This window comes from Cuculus canorus, chromosome 15 (genome assembly GCF_017976375.1).
Source record: "Cuculus canorus isolate bCucCan1 chromosome 15, bCucCan1.pri, whole genome shotgun sequence".
In the NCBI taxonomy this organism is placed as follows: Eukaryota; Metazoa; Chordata; class Aves; order Cuculiformes; family Cuculidae; genus Cuculus; species Cuculus canorus.
The window spans coordinates 70369-91691 of NC_071415.1; the positions used below are offsets into that span (position 1 = coordinate 70369).

Consider the following 21323-nt stretch of genomic DNA (forward strand, 5'->3'; position numbering starts at 1 on the left):
GCAATGCCAAATCCTCCTGGCCACGCTTGGTCCTTCCCTTGGCAAGGAGAAGAGGTCAATTTGTGAGGAAGAAGCGGTGCTGGTTTGTGTGTGAGCGATCTGATGGTCTGTGTGTTTCATGCCAGGCTGTGACATGTGGACCCCCGAGGAGCAGCAGCTGTTCAGAAAGGCTTTCGCCAGGCACCGGAAGAATTTTCACCGCATACAGAAGAAGGTAAAGGCGTTTGACCCAGGAGGATGTGGGCCTGTCAGCAGTGATGGCTTTGACTCAGGATGTTGTGTTTGGAGTTGTGTGTTGGGATCCTGGTCTGTAAGAAGCGACCGCTGGTTTTCAATGCTCAGCAGACACCGCTCCATCAGATCGTTTGCATAATTCTAACGGAATATTGAATCTCTCTGGTACCAAACACCAGAGAGATGAAAATGTCAGTGAAATGTTACGTGCACCACCTGTGTGGAATTTGCCGTTCTGTCCTTCCCACACTTCCGTAGATCTTTCCATGGCCAGGAAGGTTTGGTCTATGTCCACAATTACCCCTGCGTCCCACAGAGCATCCTTGGCACTTTTCATTGGGATACATGGAGAGAAGAGGGGAAGGGAAATGCTGTGAGATGGGTTTGACATATACCTGTGTGTTCAATGTTGTACTGCGCTATTTGCATTACGGATTGTCGCTGTGTTTCTCACAACAGATCCAGACTAAGACCGTGGCACAATGCGTGGAATATTACTATATGACAAAGAAAAAGATTGTGTTTGACCCGGTGCGAGCAAAAGCCAAAGAAAGTCTGCGGAAGGCAGAGCAGGACCAGGTAGAAGGGGCTTTGGCAATTTAGTGTTCAGAGAAGTTCACCAGACTTGGGCCGCTCGGTTTCCCTGCAGGATGGAATGTGTTCCAATGGTCTGGGTGGCTTGGAGACGGCTCAGGCTGGTTTTGAGCTCAGCCCATCCTTCTGAGGAGGAGGAGGAACTGATCTGGGCTCTCTGCTTTCCAGGCTGTTCTCGGCCCCAGGAAGCGGGGCTGGCGTCAGCGGCAGGAGAGCCCGGAGCCACAGCCGAGGGCTCAGAAGAGGAGGCGCAGCAGCGTCACCGGCCCATGCGGCGACCACAGCCAGATACCACCTGAGGCTGGAAGCGGAGACGTTCAGAGACTGTTTGCATGCCCAGAGTGTGAAAGGTAGCATTCACCCTTCTTGTGGAAGCCCCGTGCTTTTGTCTAGAAGAGATCTCCCCTTCCCAAGCTGTGCGGGGCAATAGGAAGCAGAGCTGAGGGCAGGCAGAAGATTACCCTCTGCCCCTTTGGAATGTGCAACCCTTTCCCACACAAACATCTGCCTTGTTTATCTTCTGGCGTCTCCCATGGCCAGGGGAGCGGCAGAATGAAGGGAAGAAACTCTGTTGGTGTTTATTGGAGTAAAGAGATGCCCATTTGTCCTCTAACTGCCAGGGTGTTTGCCAAGAAAATCGGGCTGAATTCCCATATGAAATGCCATCGGCCACGGAACGAGGACTTGGACTACCTCAAGAAGGTCAGGTTGCCCTTAAGGCGCCCGAAAACCGAGGCGCCGAAAGCAGAAACAACATGCTGAGCACCAACAGGGCAGCGAGAGTGACTTTGGAACATCAATGAGGTCAGCTTTCCCGCTTTAGAAAACACAACCATTCTCTGCATGTGGGCAGAGGATGACTCCTGGAGAGCATTAATGCCACAATATTGCTCCTGCTCTTCCATCCAATCTATCAGAACATTTTTTCTCTTTTCAGTGACGCCAGGAAACAACTTTGGCTCCTTCTGACCACGGAGCAATGCTGGGCGACGCTCCAAAGACTGGATGCTGAGAAGTGTCCATAATAATAGTCACAACTTTGACGGTCTGGGGGGAGCGTGGGGGTTATAGGTGTGAGTTTTGATGTGTGGGCGTAGGTGTTTGTTTGTGGTTGTTGGTGTTTGTGTGGCTGCTGTTGTTAAAATAAATGTAATATTCTCTACTGAGAAGTTGTGCGTGAATCAAGTGTGCGGTCCCAGCACTGAGTCCCAGTTCTGTGTGGCCGAGTGAAGCGGTGATGGGTTGGCACCCAGGCAGGCAGCAGCTCCACAGCCAAGCCACGCTGGTGCAAACTGACAGAAAAGCTCTGTCCCAGGAGGAGGTGAGGATGAGCGTGGGACATCCAGAAGGTGGGGATGAGCATGGCCCTACCACAGGGTGGGAATGAGTGTGGCACTTCCAGAGGCCAGCTACAAGCAGCCTCCTGCAAGGCCGGGGGCAACTTTCCCCTCAGGGCTGGCCATGGGGCAGGGGGGCTCCAGGGGGACCTCGTTCCCTGCGCCTGACCATGTCCTAGCCCACAGCCTCTCTGCTCCAGCCTGGCTGCGCAGGCTGCTGGGGCACAGCACAGCTCAGAGCAGCTGAGCGCGCCAGGGACAGCCTGCAGCAGGTGCAGCAGTTGTCCAGCGACAGCAGGCAGGGCTTCCAGAAACCCTTGAACTGGGAAGCTCCACTGGTCGTCAAGGGAGATCTTGGAGCTCCTGGAGTGCCAGGACTCCATCACTGCGCCGTGCATGGCAGAGGACTGAGGAGCACCCCCTGGTTCTCCCTAAGCCCCAGCTCAAATCATCCCAATCCAAAGCACCCCACCACTTCATGTAGTTGGTTTCCATTGCACTAAAGCTTTTGACACCAACTCTCCCAATGTCCCCCTGAACACAGTGTCCACACAGTGCCAGACAAGCCCATCGTGTGCCAGGTGAGCTGACAGGTTGGGTGGCGAGAGTTCCAGCGAGCAGGGTCGCACCAGGCCGGCCACCTGTCACTGGGGACATTCCCAGGGCTCTGCTTGAGGGCCAGTGCTCTTCACTGTTTTTATGAGGGACTGGAGGCAGGAATCAAATGTATGTTCAGTCTGTCTGCTGCCGATACTGAACCTGGAGACACTGGGGACTTCCCCGAGGGCAGAGATCTGGACATGCCAGAGAGCTGGGCAGTCACCGAGCAAACAACATTGAACAAGATCCAGTGCCAGATTCTCTGCCCGGGACAGGGGGTGTGTACAAATCCCATGTACAAATGACACGTCCAGACCAGGGGACATGAGGCTGGAGAGCAGCCCTACGGAAAGAGATCCGGACGTCTGGATTGAGGGCAAGTTGAACAGGAGCCAGCATTGTGCCCTGGGCAAGCAAAGGGGCCAAGCGTGTCCTGGGGTGCATCCAGCACAGCATCGCCAGCCGGGCGAGGAAGGGCATTGTCCCCCTCTGCACTGCACACGTGTGGCCCCACCACCAGCACTGGGTGCAGTTCTGGGCGCTGCAATACCAGGAGAACCTCAAACTATGAGTGTGCCCTGGGGAGGGCAAACAAGATGATGAAAGGCCTCAAGAGCAAGAGTTAGAAGAACACACACAGAGCCATGACCAGGGACCTGGCAGGGGCTCAGGGCAGCAGGAATGCAGCTCCGATGCAGCCCGGGGAGCTGCAGGTGGGGAGAGAGGGACAAAGTACAAGCCAAACAGCATGACAGGTCTTTAGGTTTTACAGTCAACAGACTCAAACCTGTTAATCCAAACGATGCCGTTTATTCAATATTCAGAGCATCTGGAAGAAGAACAGGGTGTCAGCAGCCGTGTTTATACTGCAGTTCTTCCTGGCAGCTGCAGTGCAGGAGGCTGGCAGGCCTTGAAATCCTGTTCCAAGCCCATGCCACCGGGATCACTCCCATCCTCCCTGTCAGGAAAAGGGCTGGAAGTCACTGCCTTCTGCTCTTCATCTTTTCTCTGCTGATCATCCTTCTTCTTCTGAAACTTCTGCAGCACCTCCTCGTCACTAACAGGGTTGGAGTATTTCTTCTTCTCGTAACTTGCATATAACACCATAAAGCTGTGAACAAAGTATGGAGGAGGAAAGAGAATAGAAATGAACACGAGATGGAAGGGGAAGAGATGAGGATACCTTCATCCCAGTTCGCTTCATCCATATGCACCAATCCCCTGCAGTCTTAGCCCCTTAACCCATTACCCCTGGAAAAATGTTGTACGCCCTCTTAAGGTCCCACTGCCTGTTCAGCTTGGAGAAGAGAAGGCTGCAGGGTGACCTCATTGCCAAGGGGTGACCCCATCACAGTCCACACCGGCCTGAAGCGGGGCAGCAAGGGGGAGCTGCTGATCTCTCTGGTGACCACTGATAGGACACGGGGAAATGGAATGGAGCTGTGCCACAGGACATTCAGATTGGACATCAGGAGAAGGTTCTTCACTGAGAGCGGAGCTGGTCCCTGGAACAGACTCCTCAGGGAGGTGGCCACGGCCCCGAGCCTGTCAGAGGTCAAAGAGCATTGAGGTGATGCTCTTAATCATACTGTTGTGCTGGGAGGAGCATGGAGTTGGACTCAATGATCCTTACGGGTTCCTTCTAACTTGAGATATTGTGTGCTCCTAAGGACATATCTGAGAGTTAAGGGTAAGACTGATGTCCTGACATTTCACCTCTACCAGCTGCCCTAAATGACACAAAGCATCATTATTCAATATAGTCACTGTTTTTTAGTAACTCATCTATTAGGTGTTCACTGACCCAATTTTCAGTTTTATGTTTCAGTTCCTTCCCTGTAATCCTCTGGGCTTTTGGAATGCATTTGTCCCATCACTCCTAGGTCAGATTTAATCGCTGTTGCCCATGAAACAGCTGAGGAGTGATGAGGCACTCAGGAGGAAATTTCATGCCCAGTTGGGTTGCTGCAAAGACACAGCCACACATCCCAGGAGCACGTCTCCCTTGGATGCTCTTTGGGAAAGGCCTCCTGAGAGCTGATCACAAGCCAGGGACCCAAAATCACTTCAGATCAAGAGCGTTATGTACCATGCTCTGCCACCAACACGTCACTTGTTGGACATGAAATTCCAGCCAAGGCCAAGGAGCAGGATGGCCTAGCATACAAGAACCCCCACCTGGACCCCACTTCTCCTGCCTGTGGGATGCTGCCCACCATCCTTTCACCTCAGCACCTCACAGCTAAGGCACCGCCAGCACTCAAACCAGCTGAAAACCAGACACATCGGAAAAGCCTTTGGACTCCCCAGATCCAACCACGGTCCCCCAGAGCCCTCATGGTCACCTGAGGCACCACCGAATACTTGCCTTTGACACCTCTGCAGAAGGTGTGGGTAGAAAAACTCTGGGCGGTGCTTGTCATCAGGCCCCAAGAGAGATACTGTGATTGGAACGGTGTTTGCAGCCGGCTCAGGGTCCTGAGGCTGTTTTCTGTCGCCTTTGCAAGATCTCTTGAGGATGCTGCTGCTGCTCAGTGCGCTGTGGAGAGTGGCAAATGAGATCCTGCGGGGCTCAGTCACGGCTCTGGCCAAGGCTCACCAGTCTCGCCCCAGCTTGCACAGATACAGATTTCACCAGCTCGTTAAGGAGCATCGAGGATGCTGGAAGGGCAACCAGTGCTTCCATTTTGAATTGTCTCAGGAAATGACAAAATCCTGGAAGTGCAACTACTACAGGGAAGGAAAGACAGGAGTCATTCCTGGAACCAGAATTCCCTCCCATGCCATTCCCACACCACCCCATCCCCATCCCACTGCTCCTTTTCCACAGGTGAAAGGACCTCGAGTAAACCAAAAGGGCGATGAAACAGAAGGGGTTCCACAAGCTCAGTAGGAGAACCGTGAGGGGAGGAACAGGGTGACACCACAAATCCCTCGGAGAGGGAAATTCCAAGGTAAAGCACCAGGGGAGGAGAGAGGCAGCCGTGGGAAGGACAGCTCGGGGTGTGGGGCTGGGGTGGAGCCCGGGGCCGGCCTGTGCTCCTCGCTGACCGAAATCCCGCAGTCGCAGCCCCACCCTCCCCGCAGACCGACTGCCCCGCGCCCACCGCCCCGCGGCCCCGCTCTGCAGTCACCGCCCCGCGCGCGTTCCCCACATCCCCCCCGCCCGCTCCCCGCTCTGCACTCGCAGCACCCCCCGCCCCGAGCGCGCCAATCCCTCAGAGCCCCGATTCACACACACACCCTCCCCCACACCCCCCACACACCCTTCCCGGGGCGGCGGCTGCCGCTCCTCTCGGGCTCGGAGGCGGAATGGCTCAGGGAAAGCATCTGGAGGTCATTTACCTCGACTACATTCATAGAATCATGGAATCCGGAGGTTGGAAAAGACCTTGGAGGTCACCAAGCCCAGCCATGCCTCTCCAGTACTAACTCATAGCCCTGAGCACCTCATCTACCCACCTCTTTAACCCACCTCTTAAACGAGGGGTTACCACAACCCTCGGCAACCTCTGCCACTACCCGATAGCCCTTTTGGTGAAGAAATTTTTCCCAGTACTCAAGCTAAACCTCCTTTGGTGCAACTTGAAGCCATTTCCTCTCATCCCATCCCTCGGGAGAAGAGACCGACTCCCACCTCGCTGCAGTCTCCTTTCAGGCAGTGGGAGACAGTGATCACTTCTCCTCTCAGATGCCTTTTCTCGGGGCTAAACAGCCCCAGTACCCTCAGTTGCTCCTCAGAAGGCAGGAATTGAAGATAAATTGGAGCACACACCTCCCTTCTGACAACCCAGAGACACACTGACCTTCCCCAGTCCTTCGGGTAAGCTCTGTGCTTACAGACATCCCTTAGGGATACCGGGGAACTTCCCTGATATGTGGAAGCACCAGGATTTATCCACTTTGAGGGCTGAGCAGAAGAGGAAAAAAAAAGTACTTCCAGCTGTACTGGAGTTTGAAGGGCTTGAGCACCTCCCATCTGAGGACAGGCTGAGAGAGTTGGGGTTGTTCAGCCTGGAGAAGAGAAGGCTCAGAGGAGACCTCAGAGCAGCTTCCAGTACCTGAAGGGGCTCCAGGAAAGCTGGGGAGGGGCTGTTCACGCAGGCTTGTGGTGATAGGACGAGGGACAATGGGTATAAACCACAGGGGGGCAGGTTTAGACTGGACATAAGGAGGAATTCCTTCACCGTGAGAGCGGAAGGCGCTGGAACAGGGCGCCCAGAGCAGTGGTGGCTGCCCCATCCCTGGAGGTGTTCAAGGTTGGATGGGGCTTTGAGCCCTTGATCCAGTGGGAGGTGTCTCTGCCCATGGCAGCGGGTGGGACTGGGTGATCTTTAAGGTCTCTTCCAACCCAAACTATTCTATGATATATGGAAATATCCAGTGCATCCTGTTGCCCCCTTATAATGTCTTTCTTTAATACATAGAATTACTAATGAAGCAAAACAGAGTTATGCCATCTAGTTGGACAGCTGCACAGACCTGTAAAGAAACGCTGGCATCAGATTACCCGGGCACTCCCCATAACTACACCCTTACAAACAATGTAAGTAGAATACGTCTTTGGCATTGGCACAGGCGGGTAGATAAGTGGTGGTTGCGATATTCCCCTGGAGTCTCTGCTTCGCTCGCATCATGGCTGGCTCAGATAGGGCTCCCTATCCAGGAAAGCAAATTTCTGAGCTTTGCGACGTGGTATGAATGTGGGAAAAGACACCAGGCTGGAGCAGAATGTCACTAAAGCTCATCTGCTACTTCCTTTGTGCTCTGATTGCACCACATCTCCCAGGTAAATGACTGACACAGGCTCAGCTGAGTAGTCGGAAGATGAAGGGGTTTTGAGAAACAGCAAGTCTTTTGTACTTTTGTTAAACATGCCTCTATGAAATTAAGCCAAATAGTTTGAGGTCAGGTGATCTGGACTTTTGATCCTTTGTCTAGAGTTCATACTAGAATAAGCAAATGAAAAAGTCAGTCCCTTAATTCTATGTTGTGCGAGTCAGTTCTGAAGTCTAAAGGGGAGTTTCAGTTGGAAGCAATTAACTTACTACTGTATTTGTCTCCACTCTTTTATTGTTCTGTGAGAAGCTGAACTTTCAAGTCCTCCTTTAATGCTGATCTGGAAGCACTGGGGGCATATGCTTTGAAAGTTTATTCTGGGGAATAGGGAAGATTACGACAAATGTTTCTTAAAAGAGAGGAAAGCTATGCACCTCTTCTTTAACTAAATTTGGGGTTAGTTTTACTGTATTTTTGTTTAAGGTTTGGCTAGTTTTGTGACGTTTCCACTCAGGAGCTGTGTTGCCTGCGTGTGTGGTGACTGCCAGCTTTTCTCAGCCAGATACTCCTCCATTTTTGCCTTATACACTGTGACACACAGTAGGAGAGGGAAGTGGGATAACTTACAGTGTGTCCTGCATTCTCTTGGCCTTGATGTGAAAGATGGAAATTTGTATCCATTCTCCTTTTTGAGCAAAGAACTTTTTTTGATTGAATGTTTATGTCTAAATTTGACCTGCAGTTCCAGAGAGCAGACAACAGGTTAGATGGCAATGTGTTCTTGTCTAGCCTTGGAGTCCCGGATTGTATCCCTGCTGAGGAGAAAAACAGACAAGAGGGCATGTGCTAAGGTCTTGCCTTTTGCAGTCAATGTGTGCATGGACAAAGGAGGGAGGAGATGTTCCCATAGCCTTTGAGTTAGAGTTACAGCCAAAGAAATTGTTTAGCATAATTTATTATTGTTGCCTAAAATGCTCTGTTTCTCCAAGTTAAAGATGTGTGGCTTTCATTTTCACTGTTTAGTTTACAAAGAACTCTCGTTAGCTTTTGGAGGTGGGACAGACATTACTCTATTTTCTTCTTCACAATGTTTAGAGTTCAGAATTCCCTTGTTAGATTCCCCTTGACTGAAATTTCCTCAAATGCAGAGATGCAGACCATGTTTGAAGATCCAAGAAGCTGGTGACATTGTTGGCCTCTGGATTAGAAAAATAGCAATGAAATGCTACAATGCTTGGAAGATCATGCTTATTAGCACAGCAGTAAGGAAGGATTTCTTATCCCTGTGTATAACATTTCAAGGGGGTTGCCAGAAAAAGCACAGGTGAGGTGACACTATGCAACAGGGGATTCTGGAGCTACTGTTTCATCATATGTTTGTTGAGTTCCTGAAATGAGAAGCTGTTATGAATAAGGAGGTAATCTTATTAGTATTTGTGAAGTGTTCAATTCCATTTAGAAGTAAGTAGTGGTGATAGTAAAGATGAAGTAAAATTAAATAATGATGAAGTAGCAGTCATGAAATATTACGCTGTTCTATATTCCCAGAGAAAGTAGGGTATCAAAATCTATCCCCAGAGCAATGGAATTTTATCAGAGTTTATTTAAGGCATTTTAAACTGAAAAGTGAGACGGACAAATGTACTGGATTTGATAATGAATTTTTTTACTTGTAGATTCTTTAAATTCAACACAAAGAGGAGGAAAATATGAAACAAGAGAAGACATCACCATTCTAAATGGGAATCCATTCTTTGTTTAACAACTGAAATGGAATATACTGCTGATAGCATAGGAGGCAAAAATGCTATTTACAGAGAAAATCTAGACATGTCTTTTTTTTTGGCGTGGCTGGAGATGTTAGGGTAAGAGTCAGTACCCTGGCTTGAAAGACTGTAGTCTGGCTTTTCCTGTGAGGCTGTTTACATCTTACTTGTCCATCCAAAATCAAGTGGAACTGCTCAGCCCCGGGCTAACTGCCTTCTTGGGTCCTGCTTGCTTTGTATGACTGTAATTTCTTTTCCCTTCAAAAGGCGTGGACTTGAGTTAATGGAGTATTTTAGTACTGAAACAACCTACTTCACTGTTTATACTCATTGCTTCCCCTGTTTATATAACCTGTCTTTTCATTCAGTGTTAAACGGGTGTTTGCTTACAGGCAGAAAGCAGGGAAGTGCCTCATTGCTTTTATTGCTCTGGGACCCTGTTTCGTTTGTGTACTGGATGAGATCTCAGGTTTTAGCTTCACACCTTCTTTGATTCAGTCCTGAGGGGTGTCCTCTGCATTTGCAGTAGGGCACGGTTATGCAGTTACAAACATCTCTGTACCTACAGTCAAGTGAGAGATACTAAAGTTGGGTTATAACTTTCACTTTGGCATATTTGTTATTTAATTGTTAACCTTAAAAGCACAAAATCTTATCATTTTGATGTGTATCAGCTGCACACACACATATACTTATGACCACACAGATGTTTGTTTCTATATTCTTTGATTATGAAAGGTAAAGAATATCTTTCTCTGGGGATGCAATTCCCTTCATATGAAGGCAGATGTTTGGACTAGTGCACCATTCATGTAAATTTTATGTCCACAACACTATACCTCCCTAACTGTCTTACCTGCAGTGCTGGAGCCATCTTTTACTGACAGTAAATTGCAAACGCTCCACGGCACTGGATTAATAGCTGCTGTGTGCTTTGCCACAGAGGGTATATGGCCCTGTAAAAATCAGCAAATATACTGTGTAGGTAACACACGAATATTAGGTGTTTATATACGTCATTTTTCTTGGAGAAGGGTTCTTACAAATAGCAAAAGTTGTGCCCATCCTGAATCTATTAATACCAAACAGAAACTTCCATCAGTGAACTTTTTTCTTAGAGACAAATACGCTGTCATGAGGCCCAGAGCTTTTCCTAATGAAAGGAAGAAAGAAACCTTGATACCTGTATATGAACTGTTGTGGTGCAGCTGAAGTGAGGTGACAGGTCTCACTGTGCCAACAGAAGAGTCACTGGGTTTGTCAGCTAAGCATAACCAGGAAAAGAAAATTGGTCTCAAGCAGATGCAAAATAAACTTTGGTCCGTTAAAAGCTATACGGGCCAATTCAGAACTATCTTCTTTCAAAATTGGTTTCTAGACATTTTAATAAGATAGGATTAGGTACTGTTGAATAAAGAAAAATATATACCCAAAAAGTCCAAAAGTCAGGACTTAAAACATTAGGAAACACTCCAGTGCAGTTCAGCCCTGTTCACACCTGGAACATCCTTGTGTGCATGACTTGTGGAAAAAACAGGGTCTGATGGCGTAACTGAACTCTGTTATATAATTCACATGCTTACCTCCCCAAATTCATATGGGAGCCAAGAGTACAGGTAAAAGCAGTAGTAAGCAATCTAAAACTTGAGAAGCATGGAGAATACAAGAGACCGAGTGGGTGGCTGACCTGCAGAGTGAAGGTCAATAAGGATTTGAATAAAAGGCAAAGAGTACGTTGACCGTAGTATGGACCCTCAACTGGACAGAAGCAATAGAGGTGCTGATATGGCAGGCAGTGAATCTCCTGTTATCTAAATGGCAAGGAAAAAAGCTTCTCATCCCAGAGTTATCTGATTTTTGTGTAAAGTACAGCCAAGAATTATTTCAACAGATCCATGTAACATATGCCAGAGAATCATGTAAGAGCTGGGATCAAGGTTCCCCACATCGTTAGTGATTTTATGAAGATATGAATATAGGGAATATTCTTAAGGGCAGGAAGAAGATTGATGTTGTTCCAATGCTTTAAAATAATAATAATCATGAAAACATTGCTCATGTACTTGTCAGCCTAGTTTTGATCCCGGGTAGAACAACTGACATTATCTAGTTAGGTTTGTAAACATGGTTTAAAGGAAGACATCCTGGTCTACCGATGGTTAAAGACTAATGGAAGGTAGACCTTCTTAAGTGAAATAGATGTAATTAAAAATAATTGGAAATAATCATTAGATAACATAGGTATATTTTGATAGAAAAGTTCCCTTGTTTCTTGGTGAGTGTTTCAAAGACCACTGCTACCCTGGGTTGTTTGAAACTGCTCTACCTGTTCCTCACTTCCAACGGTTCCTTGAGAACCATTCCCTGCTGAGCAGAGAGAACATAATTTGGGAATGGAAAGTGGCAAACCAGAGATAAGTCTGTTGCCATAGTATAGTGCAGGATGTGGCCATCGGGAATCATGCCTTCTGTGCTCTAGTCCAAACACTACTATGGATTTTACATTAGGATGCCATAGGATAAAATAAGTTACGCTGTAGGTACCATCCCATGCTTATGCTTTGACAATCTCAGAGCAATGTAATAATTTCGTTTATAGTCCATTGAATAAGTTTATTCTATTAAGAGGTCCTTTGATTGCAGCCTACAAGCACTTACATTATTAGAATCCTGCAACGTGGAAAAAGCTGTACCAGAGCTACAATGTCCAGTCAAGCGTGGAAAGAAATGGCACATTTCTAACCTTGATATCCATTGGAAGGGGTTATAGAGAGCAACAGAGTGTCTGTTACTTGACTTCATTAAATCAAATTGGATGGCTTTATAAAGGCTTGACCTTTTCTCGCTGTTTTACTGATACAATGAAAAATTCTGAAATAATGAAAAGGCATGCTTTGCCTTCCTGTAAGCAGTGCCAGACTTAGTGCTCTGTCATTTGCTCCTTCATTATTGTTTCTTCTTCTCTGTAAAAGATTTTCAAACACTGAAGTGACAGTAATGAAATGAAGAGTGTGTATGTGTCATGCAAACCACAGTTTTGTACTATTCTTCTAAACTTTTTTTTCCAAGTATATTCATCTACCTTTTTTCTTTCTTTTTGTTTTGCTGGGAATTTTAGGTGAAGATGCTTTGTTGCCAGCACCTCAGAATATATCTATTCTTTCTACCAACATGAAACACTTCTTAACTTGGAGTCCTGTGATCATCCAGAGAGAAACTGTGAGATACTCTGTTGAGTTTCAGGGGTAACTTCTGGGTTTATTAATCTTATTTTGCTCTCTGAACACTGTTTACCTAGACTTAAAATCCTGTACCATTTCAATGTCTTGAGCACTATTCAGTTCACAGATGTAAGATAATTTTGGTACTCCAGCACTATTGATCAGAAGTGAGGGAAAACTATCCTTCTGCACCAATTCTGATACTGTTTACAGGTTGATACCTGAGTAATCCAATTTGTGCATTAAGCCCACATGTGAAACCCTTCTTTGTCTGAAGAGTTCAAAAGTTAGGAAGAGTAGCAACAGTTTATTTAGCAGATGAAAGAGAAAACATTTGAGAGTTATTCAGTGTCAATCTTTACAACATTTAATACACATTACAGAAGGCTTCTGATGCATCTTGAGCTATGACTTGTATCACAGTATGGCTTTGAAATTCTGGTTTATCAGGGATGATCAAGTCAAGTGAGTGGGCAGGTTTTGAGGCATCAACACTGTGTTGGCTGTCCCCACCTCCTACAACATCTTGCTGCATTTGGCTCATGAACAAGCTGGCTCTGGGAGATTTTCACTAGATAAGACTTAAAACACACCCATACTGGTTTCATACACTCCTAGTATTCCAGCCTGAGCATATCTCGGTACTGTTTTTACCTGGAAAGAACTAGCAAGCAGCCTTAGCCCCCGTCACAGATAAGTGTCCTATCAGACTGTTGCCTGTCTGCTTTCTTTTCTTCTCCTCAGGGAGTATGAACGGGAGTACGCCAACGAGAGCTGGATTCCCATCTGTGAATGTTCATTCATCACAGCCACAGTGTGTAACATCACAGAGGATATCTCAGCCACTGTGGCCTATAACCTGCGTGTAAGGGCAGATGTTGGTACTAGAAAATCGCAGTGGAGCACCCTGAAAGGTTTCTTCAATCGCATCACAAGTGAGTCATACAATCATAGAATAGTTAGAGGTGGAAGGGACCTGAAAGGTCATCTAGTTCCAACCCCCCTGCCATGGGCAGGGACATCCCAGTAGGTCAGGCTGCCCAAGGCCCATCCAAACTGGCCTTGAACACCTCCAGGGATGGGGCAGCCACAGCTTCCCTTGGCAATCTGTTCCAGTGTCTCACCACTCTCATGGTGACTCCTGCCGCTTGGCTTAAACTGCATTGGATGTTAATTTCTCAAAGTTTGGTGTGGAGGGATTGCTCAGGTTTGTGTACTCTGCATGTTACACAAAGCCCGTAAACACACCAAGCACATCCTGCTTCTCAGCTCCTTTTGTGCTGGGTTGGGATATTCCAGTCTTAGAGACCCCGTGCTGTGTTCTTGGACATTGACTTCCTCCTGAGGCAGGGAGGATTTTACCAGCGCTTGCATTTCAAGGGCTTTGAAGATCGGTAAGAAGACTCCAGGCATTTCTTTTGTCAAGTTGGCCATTCTTGTCCCTGATTTTGAGGAGTTCTGATCAGTCAGGGTTGCTGCTGATGCTCCATCGAATCCGTATCATCTAGTCAGTTCAGATGGTCCAGAACCTGATCGTATAGAAGCACTGTCTGCCTCATGCTGTCCTGGAAATTCCACTCCCTTTCTGACACGATTCCTTCCTCCCATGTTGCCAGGTATACAAAATAACTCCAGAAGAGGAGAGAAAAGTAGAAATTGTAGCATTGATGCAGTTTTAACAATGCAGGGTACTTTTTCCCTAGCCACCTAATTCCTGCAAAGCTTGAGGGCCAGCTCAACCCAAGGATCATGTTGCAGCCTAAAATTAGCATACTGTTTCCAGTGTTCCTCTGGAGTCATTACTTCTGTTCTTTGCCATGTAGTCAGCTGCTTTCAGCAACAAAAACTGCATTGGCAAACCTCTATTGAGGGCACTATTAGAGTGAAACTCTCAGTCTATGATGGGCAGCAGTCATCAGTTTTAGCCAGGGAAGAAACTGTCTGTCCAAGGCCAGAACTGACCCTATCTTAAACCTTCATCAGTCATTGGAAGTTATCTACTGCTTCATGAGTGAGCAGTCCTCATCATACAGAGCACTTAGCGAAAGCAGCACCATCAGAAGTGCCACCGAAGCTGGTGAGTGTGTCTCTTTGCGTGGGAATATTTTCTGGATAGTGCTTTAGATGAAAAATCCTTCCGTTTTCCAGCAGCTATAGGGGCACAGAGCTGAGCCACTGACCACATGGTCGGGCAGAGATCGAGAGGAAGGATATTCCTTAGCTTGACCCTCTTTGTGAAAAAAGGCAGCAACTTTCTCATGGCACAGTGAAGTATTTGACAGCTTGGTCCCGTGTCTTTGAGACCTCAACACAATCATCTGGCAAGGCTGTAAAAGTTCAGAGGAGACAGCTGCAATGCAATGTAAATACGCGCATATGAACAAATATTTAAAGGAGAAAGAAAAGTCACTGTAAGCTCTTGTCCTTCAGCATTTTTACCGCTCACTTTCTCTTGTCTCTGCTTTTGCATCTCTTAGGAAGTCTGGCATTGAGTGTGAGAGGAACTACAGAATTCAAAGCACAGCCCACAGGTTCTGTATGTGTTTCGTAGATAATCAGGGCATTAGCGCAGCCCACAGTACTTCCAGACTAAAAAAGCTCCAGTGTCAAAGCCTTAGGTTTAGACACACATGAAGTGTGATAATACATGGAAAACCCTTTTAAAAGATCTTCCTAAAAGTAATAATGTAGTCAGTCTCACTTCTTCATTTATTGAAATTCAGATAGTTGGTATCCAGTGTACCAGCACAGAGATAAGTATAAATGCCCCTGTTCGGTTAGTACTTGGCTCTTGCAGTGTCCATTTGTTAGTAAGTTAGCCCAATATTTGTTTTTAACCTCCAAATTATGTTATCACTTTTGGGTTTTGTGTGTTGTTTTTGTTTTGTTTGGGGGTTTTAAATTTTTTATTTTTTTTTTTTATTTTGAGACATTGTGTTAATCATATTCTCAACTTTTAATTTACAAGTATAACATAGTTTCCAAGCCTCCCATTTGTGGCATACTCCTGGTGAACATACTTGGATTTTATGCTTCATATTGCTCAATATGAGTGGCAATTCACTGGATGAAAGAGAAAATGCTATTAAAAACATCTCTTCCATACGTTCCTATGCATTGCCCTCCTTCCTTTTTTGAAAGCAAGGACGTTGAAACCAGTTTCAGCTACAATAGAGTAGTAAAGAATGGTATAGATAAGTAGCGAAAATGTCTCTGTACTGCCCTGAGTCCCAGTTCCCAAATGCACAGTGTGTAGTTTCATCCATGCTTGATTGATTCTGATTATTTCACTAATACTCTTCACAGCGGAATCCCAGACCAAGCTAAGCTTTGAATATCAAAGTAAGCATGAAGTAAATCACCTGCAGATGTACTTGCATACATTTACAAAAACTTAAGTCACAGCAGGTCATCAGCCCAAGTCTATCCAAAACCGTGTAGATACTAAAAGAAAATCAGGATTCCTGTGAACTGCCAGATTTATCCTGAGGCTTATATTGCTTTTTCCTTCACCTTTGAATAATTGCCAAGACTCCCATGAATAAGCAGTAGTTTCACAGCTCCTGTTCTGTGTGTTACTGTTAAGCTAATGCCTAGGAGCAGAAGAACTGGCCTGATCTGGTGTCTCAGCTTCTGGTCACCCAGCTGGTTCTGCTGCTTTTGATCACAAGGGACCCTCAGGCCAGACACTTCTTCCACGGGAGAAAATTCGAAACCTCTCTAGTCCTGTGCAACTCCGCTATTGCCAGACTCCCATTTGCAATGCCAAACATGGTCCTCCTCCTGCTCAAAGTCTGGTACTATATACGTACATATTGGAAGGCAGAGAAAGTTTCTGCCCCACTGAAGCAACCAGCTATTATTCCAGGTTAATGTTACTGCGCTCATGATGGCAGCTTCTCTTCCTCTTCTCACTGGGGAAAGGAAGACAAATTTTCAGGGTTGCTTCTGATGTGATAACGGTGCTCTTTCTGTGTTGGCAGCTTCCCTGACGCCACCTCTAATGAAGGTCATAGCAGATGGGTATCATTTACTAGTGGAGCTGGAAGACATGGGGCCGGCCTTTCAGTTCTGTGTTCTCTATTGGAAGAAGGGCCAGGAGAGTAGGGTGAGTTTTACCCTTGGGTTTTGGGCAATAACAGAAACCACATACTTGGAGTGAGAGCTTACAGATGTTACCCAGGGCCTGTCTGCCAGGCTAAGCTCCTGCTATGAAGCTGGGGGACTTGCCTGGAGTCAATGTGCCATACATCTCTACACATACCGGTGAGTTGCTCTTATCCCCATGGAGAAGCTTGTTGGTTCTTTGCACATTTCCTTCTCTGGGAAGAGGGATCAGAGGAATCTCCTCAGGGACCTCAACTATTGAAAGAAACCAGAATCCAGGAAGTGAAGGTGTTTTTTCTGACCTTCTTCCCTGAACATCATTTGGTTTACTCAGACCAAGATTAAGGTGTCACACTGAGATGCTGACAAAGTTCTCTTGGCAGCTTTATGTAAAACAGCTTGCCTGTGACAGTGAACTGTAACATGCTTAGCTGAGGGCATTGCTTACACCTGGGTAAGGCTGAAGCAGTGACAATTTGTGTTCCATTCAGGTCCTTCTGTTTTGACTAGACATCAATTTTCTTTTTTTCTCCTGGGAACTTGGTGCTTCCATAGCACCTAAGAGCATAAAAGCGTGAAAGCAGCCATATAAAGTCAGACCATGGGATCATCAAACCCAGTATCTTCTCTCCGCCAGTGGAGAGGGCTTGTGTGTTATTACACTTAGATTATTTTCTGAGGCTTCAGAGACACTGCTGCAGGAAATTCCTGAGCCACAACTCGTATCATTAATAGCCCTTAATGAATGTGCGTCCAGGCAATGTAAACTTTAGTATGTATGGCTTTCTGTAGTTAGGACTTCTGCAGCTTATCTGTTGTGCAGTCTAAATCTTGGCTTAGGAGAGAGAAGAGTTATTCCTTAGTCACTTTCCCCACCACTCTAATAGTTTTATATTGTGTGTCTCTTCCCAGGCCAAGGACTCCCACCTTACGTAATTGTTCCCTGTGGAAGTCCTTCCAGCTCTTTCTGTCTTTACCAAGGTGGGCAGGGAGTAAACCTTCACAGTTCAAGGTGTAGGAGCACTATGGATTAGCACCATAGAACAACACATCTTCACACTCTACCCATCAACTATTAACATGAGAGCTGACTGTTCCATGAAACCTGAACCCAGATGAGGAGTGCTCGACTTAAGGTCAAGTCATTGCCTGTTAAAACAGAAGGGAAAAATTCTCATGAACATCATTCCACATTCATCTGTGTTGAATTTCATTTGCCATTTTATTACAAGGTTCTCCTGCAGTTCCTCACAGTTAGCTGTGAAGTGGTTATTTAGTATTATTCTGAAGTGGGTTTTTGGTATTATTAGCATATATCAGCTTTCATTTTTCTTCCAGATGATCTGTGGTAATACAGTGGTCAGCACAGGACTGTGTAGATCTCCTCCATGAGCTCCTTCCACTCTGAGAAAGGATTTTCAGTTTAACCATACACAGGCATCAGGAGCAGGGTTGCTTACTGTGAACAGGCAAGCCAGGAGCCAAGGGTGATCACTGCAAGCAGTGTCCTCTCCAATAAGGTCAGACTTACAGAGTCTGACCACAGTGGGAAGAGCAGGGTCCATCAGCAGCCCCAGAGAAGGCAAGTGGTGAACCAAGCCAGGGGACCCCAGCCGGGTGTGAAAGCAGACAGGACCAGAGGCAGGGCTGGTGAACAAGGCAGCAGCGTGCTCAACAAGGGTCCATCCAGGAGACAAGCTGTGTACAATGTAGGTCCAAGTTCCATTCTGGAGAAAGGTCTGGAGATAAGCATACCTCTAGCGTAGGTCAGACAGGAACTGGAGGTCCTGGGCTGAGCTTGAATGGGGTTCCTGGACCATGGACAAGAGGGGGAAGTTGGAGGGACCAGGCAGTGCTGGTCAGGGCCATTGTAGCCTGGCTACTGCACTCAGAGCCCCAGTGTGTTTTAATCCCATGTCTGTTAGCTTAATTGGCTTTTGAAATAGATCTTCTTGGGTGCCTTTTGGAAATCCAAGCAAATAAGGTCAACTTTGTCCATGAGCTCTCTGACACCTTAGGAAGAATAGTATAGGTTTGTGTCTGATTTCCTTTTATGAATGAAATGTTAACTTTTCTTTGCTGTAGAGTCTCAATCACCTAAACATTAATTCCAAACTTAAGGATAGTTTCTACCAACTGGCCTGTCACAGGTATCAGGTTTGCTGGTCAGTACATGTCCAGTCCTCTGCTGGAACTCTTAATTTTTTTTAATAATTGTCACATTTGTCACTTCTGATCTGACTTTTTTTGCAGGAGGTTACACAGCGCAGGTAGTCATTGACCTGCTTTTATCCTTGAAACCTTTTAAAACTGATGGCCCTCCAGGTCATGTCTTTGTGGCGAATGATATTTTGTTGGAGAGAAGGACTTGTCCTGCCGGGAGAGCCCTGTTGGCTTGTTAGAGGTGTCTGTATGTGTGCGATCAAAACTGCTGGGAGTGTAGGCTTTGTATCTGCAATACAGTAAGAATTAGGAGCAACTAGTTCATTGTTACCTGTCCTCTCATGACTGGAAGATAAGGAAGAGCAACTTCATTTTGCTAGCAGTAAGTTATTGCAAGAAAATAATGTACTGGTGTTCATACGCCTGTTTAAGAGTTACTGAACTATGCTACAGTTGCACACACCAAATTCACCTGCTCCTCCCTAGCTCAGCCAATCCTGTCTCTGTGCTCCAGAGTCATAGCCCAGCTCTCACACCGCTATCACAGCATGGTTCTGGCACTCCTATCATGTTATGCTAGCACAAGCATGATTTTGGCATCCCAGTAAAAACTCAGATGAGTCGAGACCTTACTCAGTAGTCAAAACTTTACACCAGGGGAATAGGTCATGGTCCAGTGTTGCGGCCCAGCATTGTCTTTGTGCCTCTTTGGCTCTCTTTCCTTCCATCCCCTCCTACCCTTGCAGACGCGTATAGTCTCATTCTGTACTCTACCGTGCTTCCTTATCTTCTGCTTTTTCCCTCTATTCTCTTATTCACCCAGTCCTCTCTGACACCTCTTGTTTCTATCATTTCCCTTTTCTCCCACTGAAGTCTGGGCTAGTGTCACGTTAGGAATCCTGTCCTTGCCCCACATCCTGATGCTCTCTCTTCTGGGCCTGTGGCAGATGCAACAGAAGGTGGTGAAGGGGGTCAGCTCTGTGGTTCACCTGGACACCATGGAGGCAGGACCGGATTATTGTGTAAAAGCTCAGACATACGTCGAGGTGATCAACAGAAGCAGCGACTTCAGCCAGACACAGTGTGTGAGGGCACAAGGTAACACCCAGCCTTCCTTCCTGCTCTCCCCATATAGTCATGCCCAGGAAGAACAGTTCACAGCTCTTCTTTTTGTTTCCACCTAGTATTTCCTGTCTTGTTTGCAAATGTGCTGTCCATTTGTTCCTTGGAGGGGGGTAAAAAAAGGAAGATTCATGAGTGCAGCCACCTACCCTGGTGCTGGTGTCCTTCCCTGGAATATGCTAACAAAGGATCTCACCAGGGAGCATTGGAAGAACAGCTCCACAATGTGCAGGCTGGCTGCATTGAGTGGTTTATCCTCACAGTCTCCCTGAGAAGTTTTACTGCTTCTGTTGTTTCCAGATGGCAGATCCGTATGGTTGGTTACTGCCCTGCTCTCCTCTGCTGGCTTTGCTGTGGCTGCGTTGACCCTGCCTTTTCTTACCTGGAAAACAAGTAGAATCTTTCAGCATTCGTGCTGCCCCGTTGCTGTCCTGCCAGAAACACTGGTACCTTTTTTTTTTTTTACTGTGCTTTATTGGTTTTTAGAGTGTTGGGTATTCACGGGTGCATGGGGCAGGCAGAAAAAGTAGTTACAAGCATAGGAAGCCTTCCTCATTCCAGTGACATGAGATGAGTTGCTGAGGTCAAGCAGCCCACGTGAGCTGGCTGCACGGCTGTCACTGCCTCCAGCCTAGAGCTCTGCACAAGGATGATGATGCTCCTGGTGCATGTGGGGAAGCAGCTTAGGAGGCATGGACTGACCCTGCCTGACCAGCTGCTCCCTCAACAAAACAGCTGTGTCACTGGTCCGTGACTCCTGGTATCGGCACTGAGCTTCTCAGCTCCTCGGTGCTGTGAAACCAGCCATCAAAAGCAGCCCCTTGTCTCGCTCACTCAGGAGTATGTTTAAGTCAGTGGCTTAAATGACCTGTCCAGTTCCAGTAAGAAAGCAGGCAGCAGCTTTTATGGCTGTGGATTCCTGAGCACTGGGTCTCTGGACAGTTGTGGCAGGAAGGATGAAAGGAACAGTAGTGGGGAAAGTAGAAGACAGAGAGACTAGCTCAATGTCCTGAAGGTGTTTAAGTGCTTTTGTTTTACAGAAAATATCAGAGCCCCCCACCCAGCTGATACTGTTTGGCCGTGAAGAAGCTGAGCAATGTGATCTGGTGGTGAATGTGATGCCCTCAGAAGAAGTTCTCCGACTGTGGATTCAAGAAACACTTTAGAGCACCTCAGAAATAAACAGCCTGTGGAAACAGATCTTCTTAGCAGAGCTGGGTGATGGTGCCCCAGCCACTTTCTTCAGAGTGCCAATAAGTAACCTTGTTTTCTTTGTGTCTAAAATTTGCTGCTATCCAAAGGTGCTGTGTGTGATGAGAATGTGACCTGCTCTGGTCCTCTTTGTAGCGTCTTCATCATCTACATAAAAAAGGCAAGTGAAGGTCACAGGTGACAACTAC

General features: G+C 46.8%; 1 protein-coding gene across 2 annotated transcripts; it reads left to right on the forward strand.

Annotated features, from left to right (window-relative positions):
• Window positions 1–7280: 7280 nt before the first annotated feature.
• Window positions 7281–21102, forward strand: IL20RB (interleukin 20 receptor subunit beta). Of its 2 annotated transcripts, none has more exons than XM_054080615.1 (7): window positions 7281–7311; window positions 12429–12555; window positions 13276–13466; window positions 16515–16639; window positions 19749–19899; window positions 20224–20369; window positions 20964–21102. In XM_054080615.1, the coding sequence occupies exons 2-7, from the start codon at window positions 12482–12484 to the stop codon at window positions 21087–21089; spliced, it is 813 nt and encodes a 270-aa protein (XP_053936590.1). In that variant the 5' UTR covers window positions 7281–7311; window positions 12429–12481; the 3' UTR covers window positions 21090–21102. The 2 variants fall into 2 exon arrangements, with proteins under 2 accessions (XP_053936590.1, XP_009567294.2); XM_009568999.2 differs by lacking the exon at window positions 7281–7311 and adding an exon at window positions 7365–7554.
• Window positions 21103–21323: the final 221 nt, after the last annotated feature.

Bases quoted from the DNA above. Each gene is read 5' to 3' on its own strand.
- IL20RB (XM_009568999.2), top strand. From the start codon at position 7,467: ATGTGGGAAAAGACACCAGGCTGGAGCAGAATGTCACTAAAGCTCATC. The intron at 16,640-19,748 runs GTGAGTTTTACC...GGCCTGTGGCAG, and splicing joins AGAAGGGCCAGGAGAGTAGG to ATGCAACAGAAGGTGGTGAA. The intron at 20,370-20,963 runs GTACCTTTTTTT...TTTGTTTTACAG, and splicing joins CTGTCCTGCCAGAAACACTG to AAAATATCAGAGCCCCCCAC.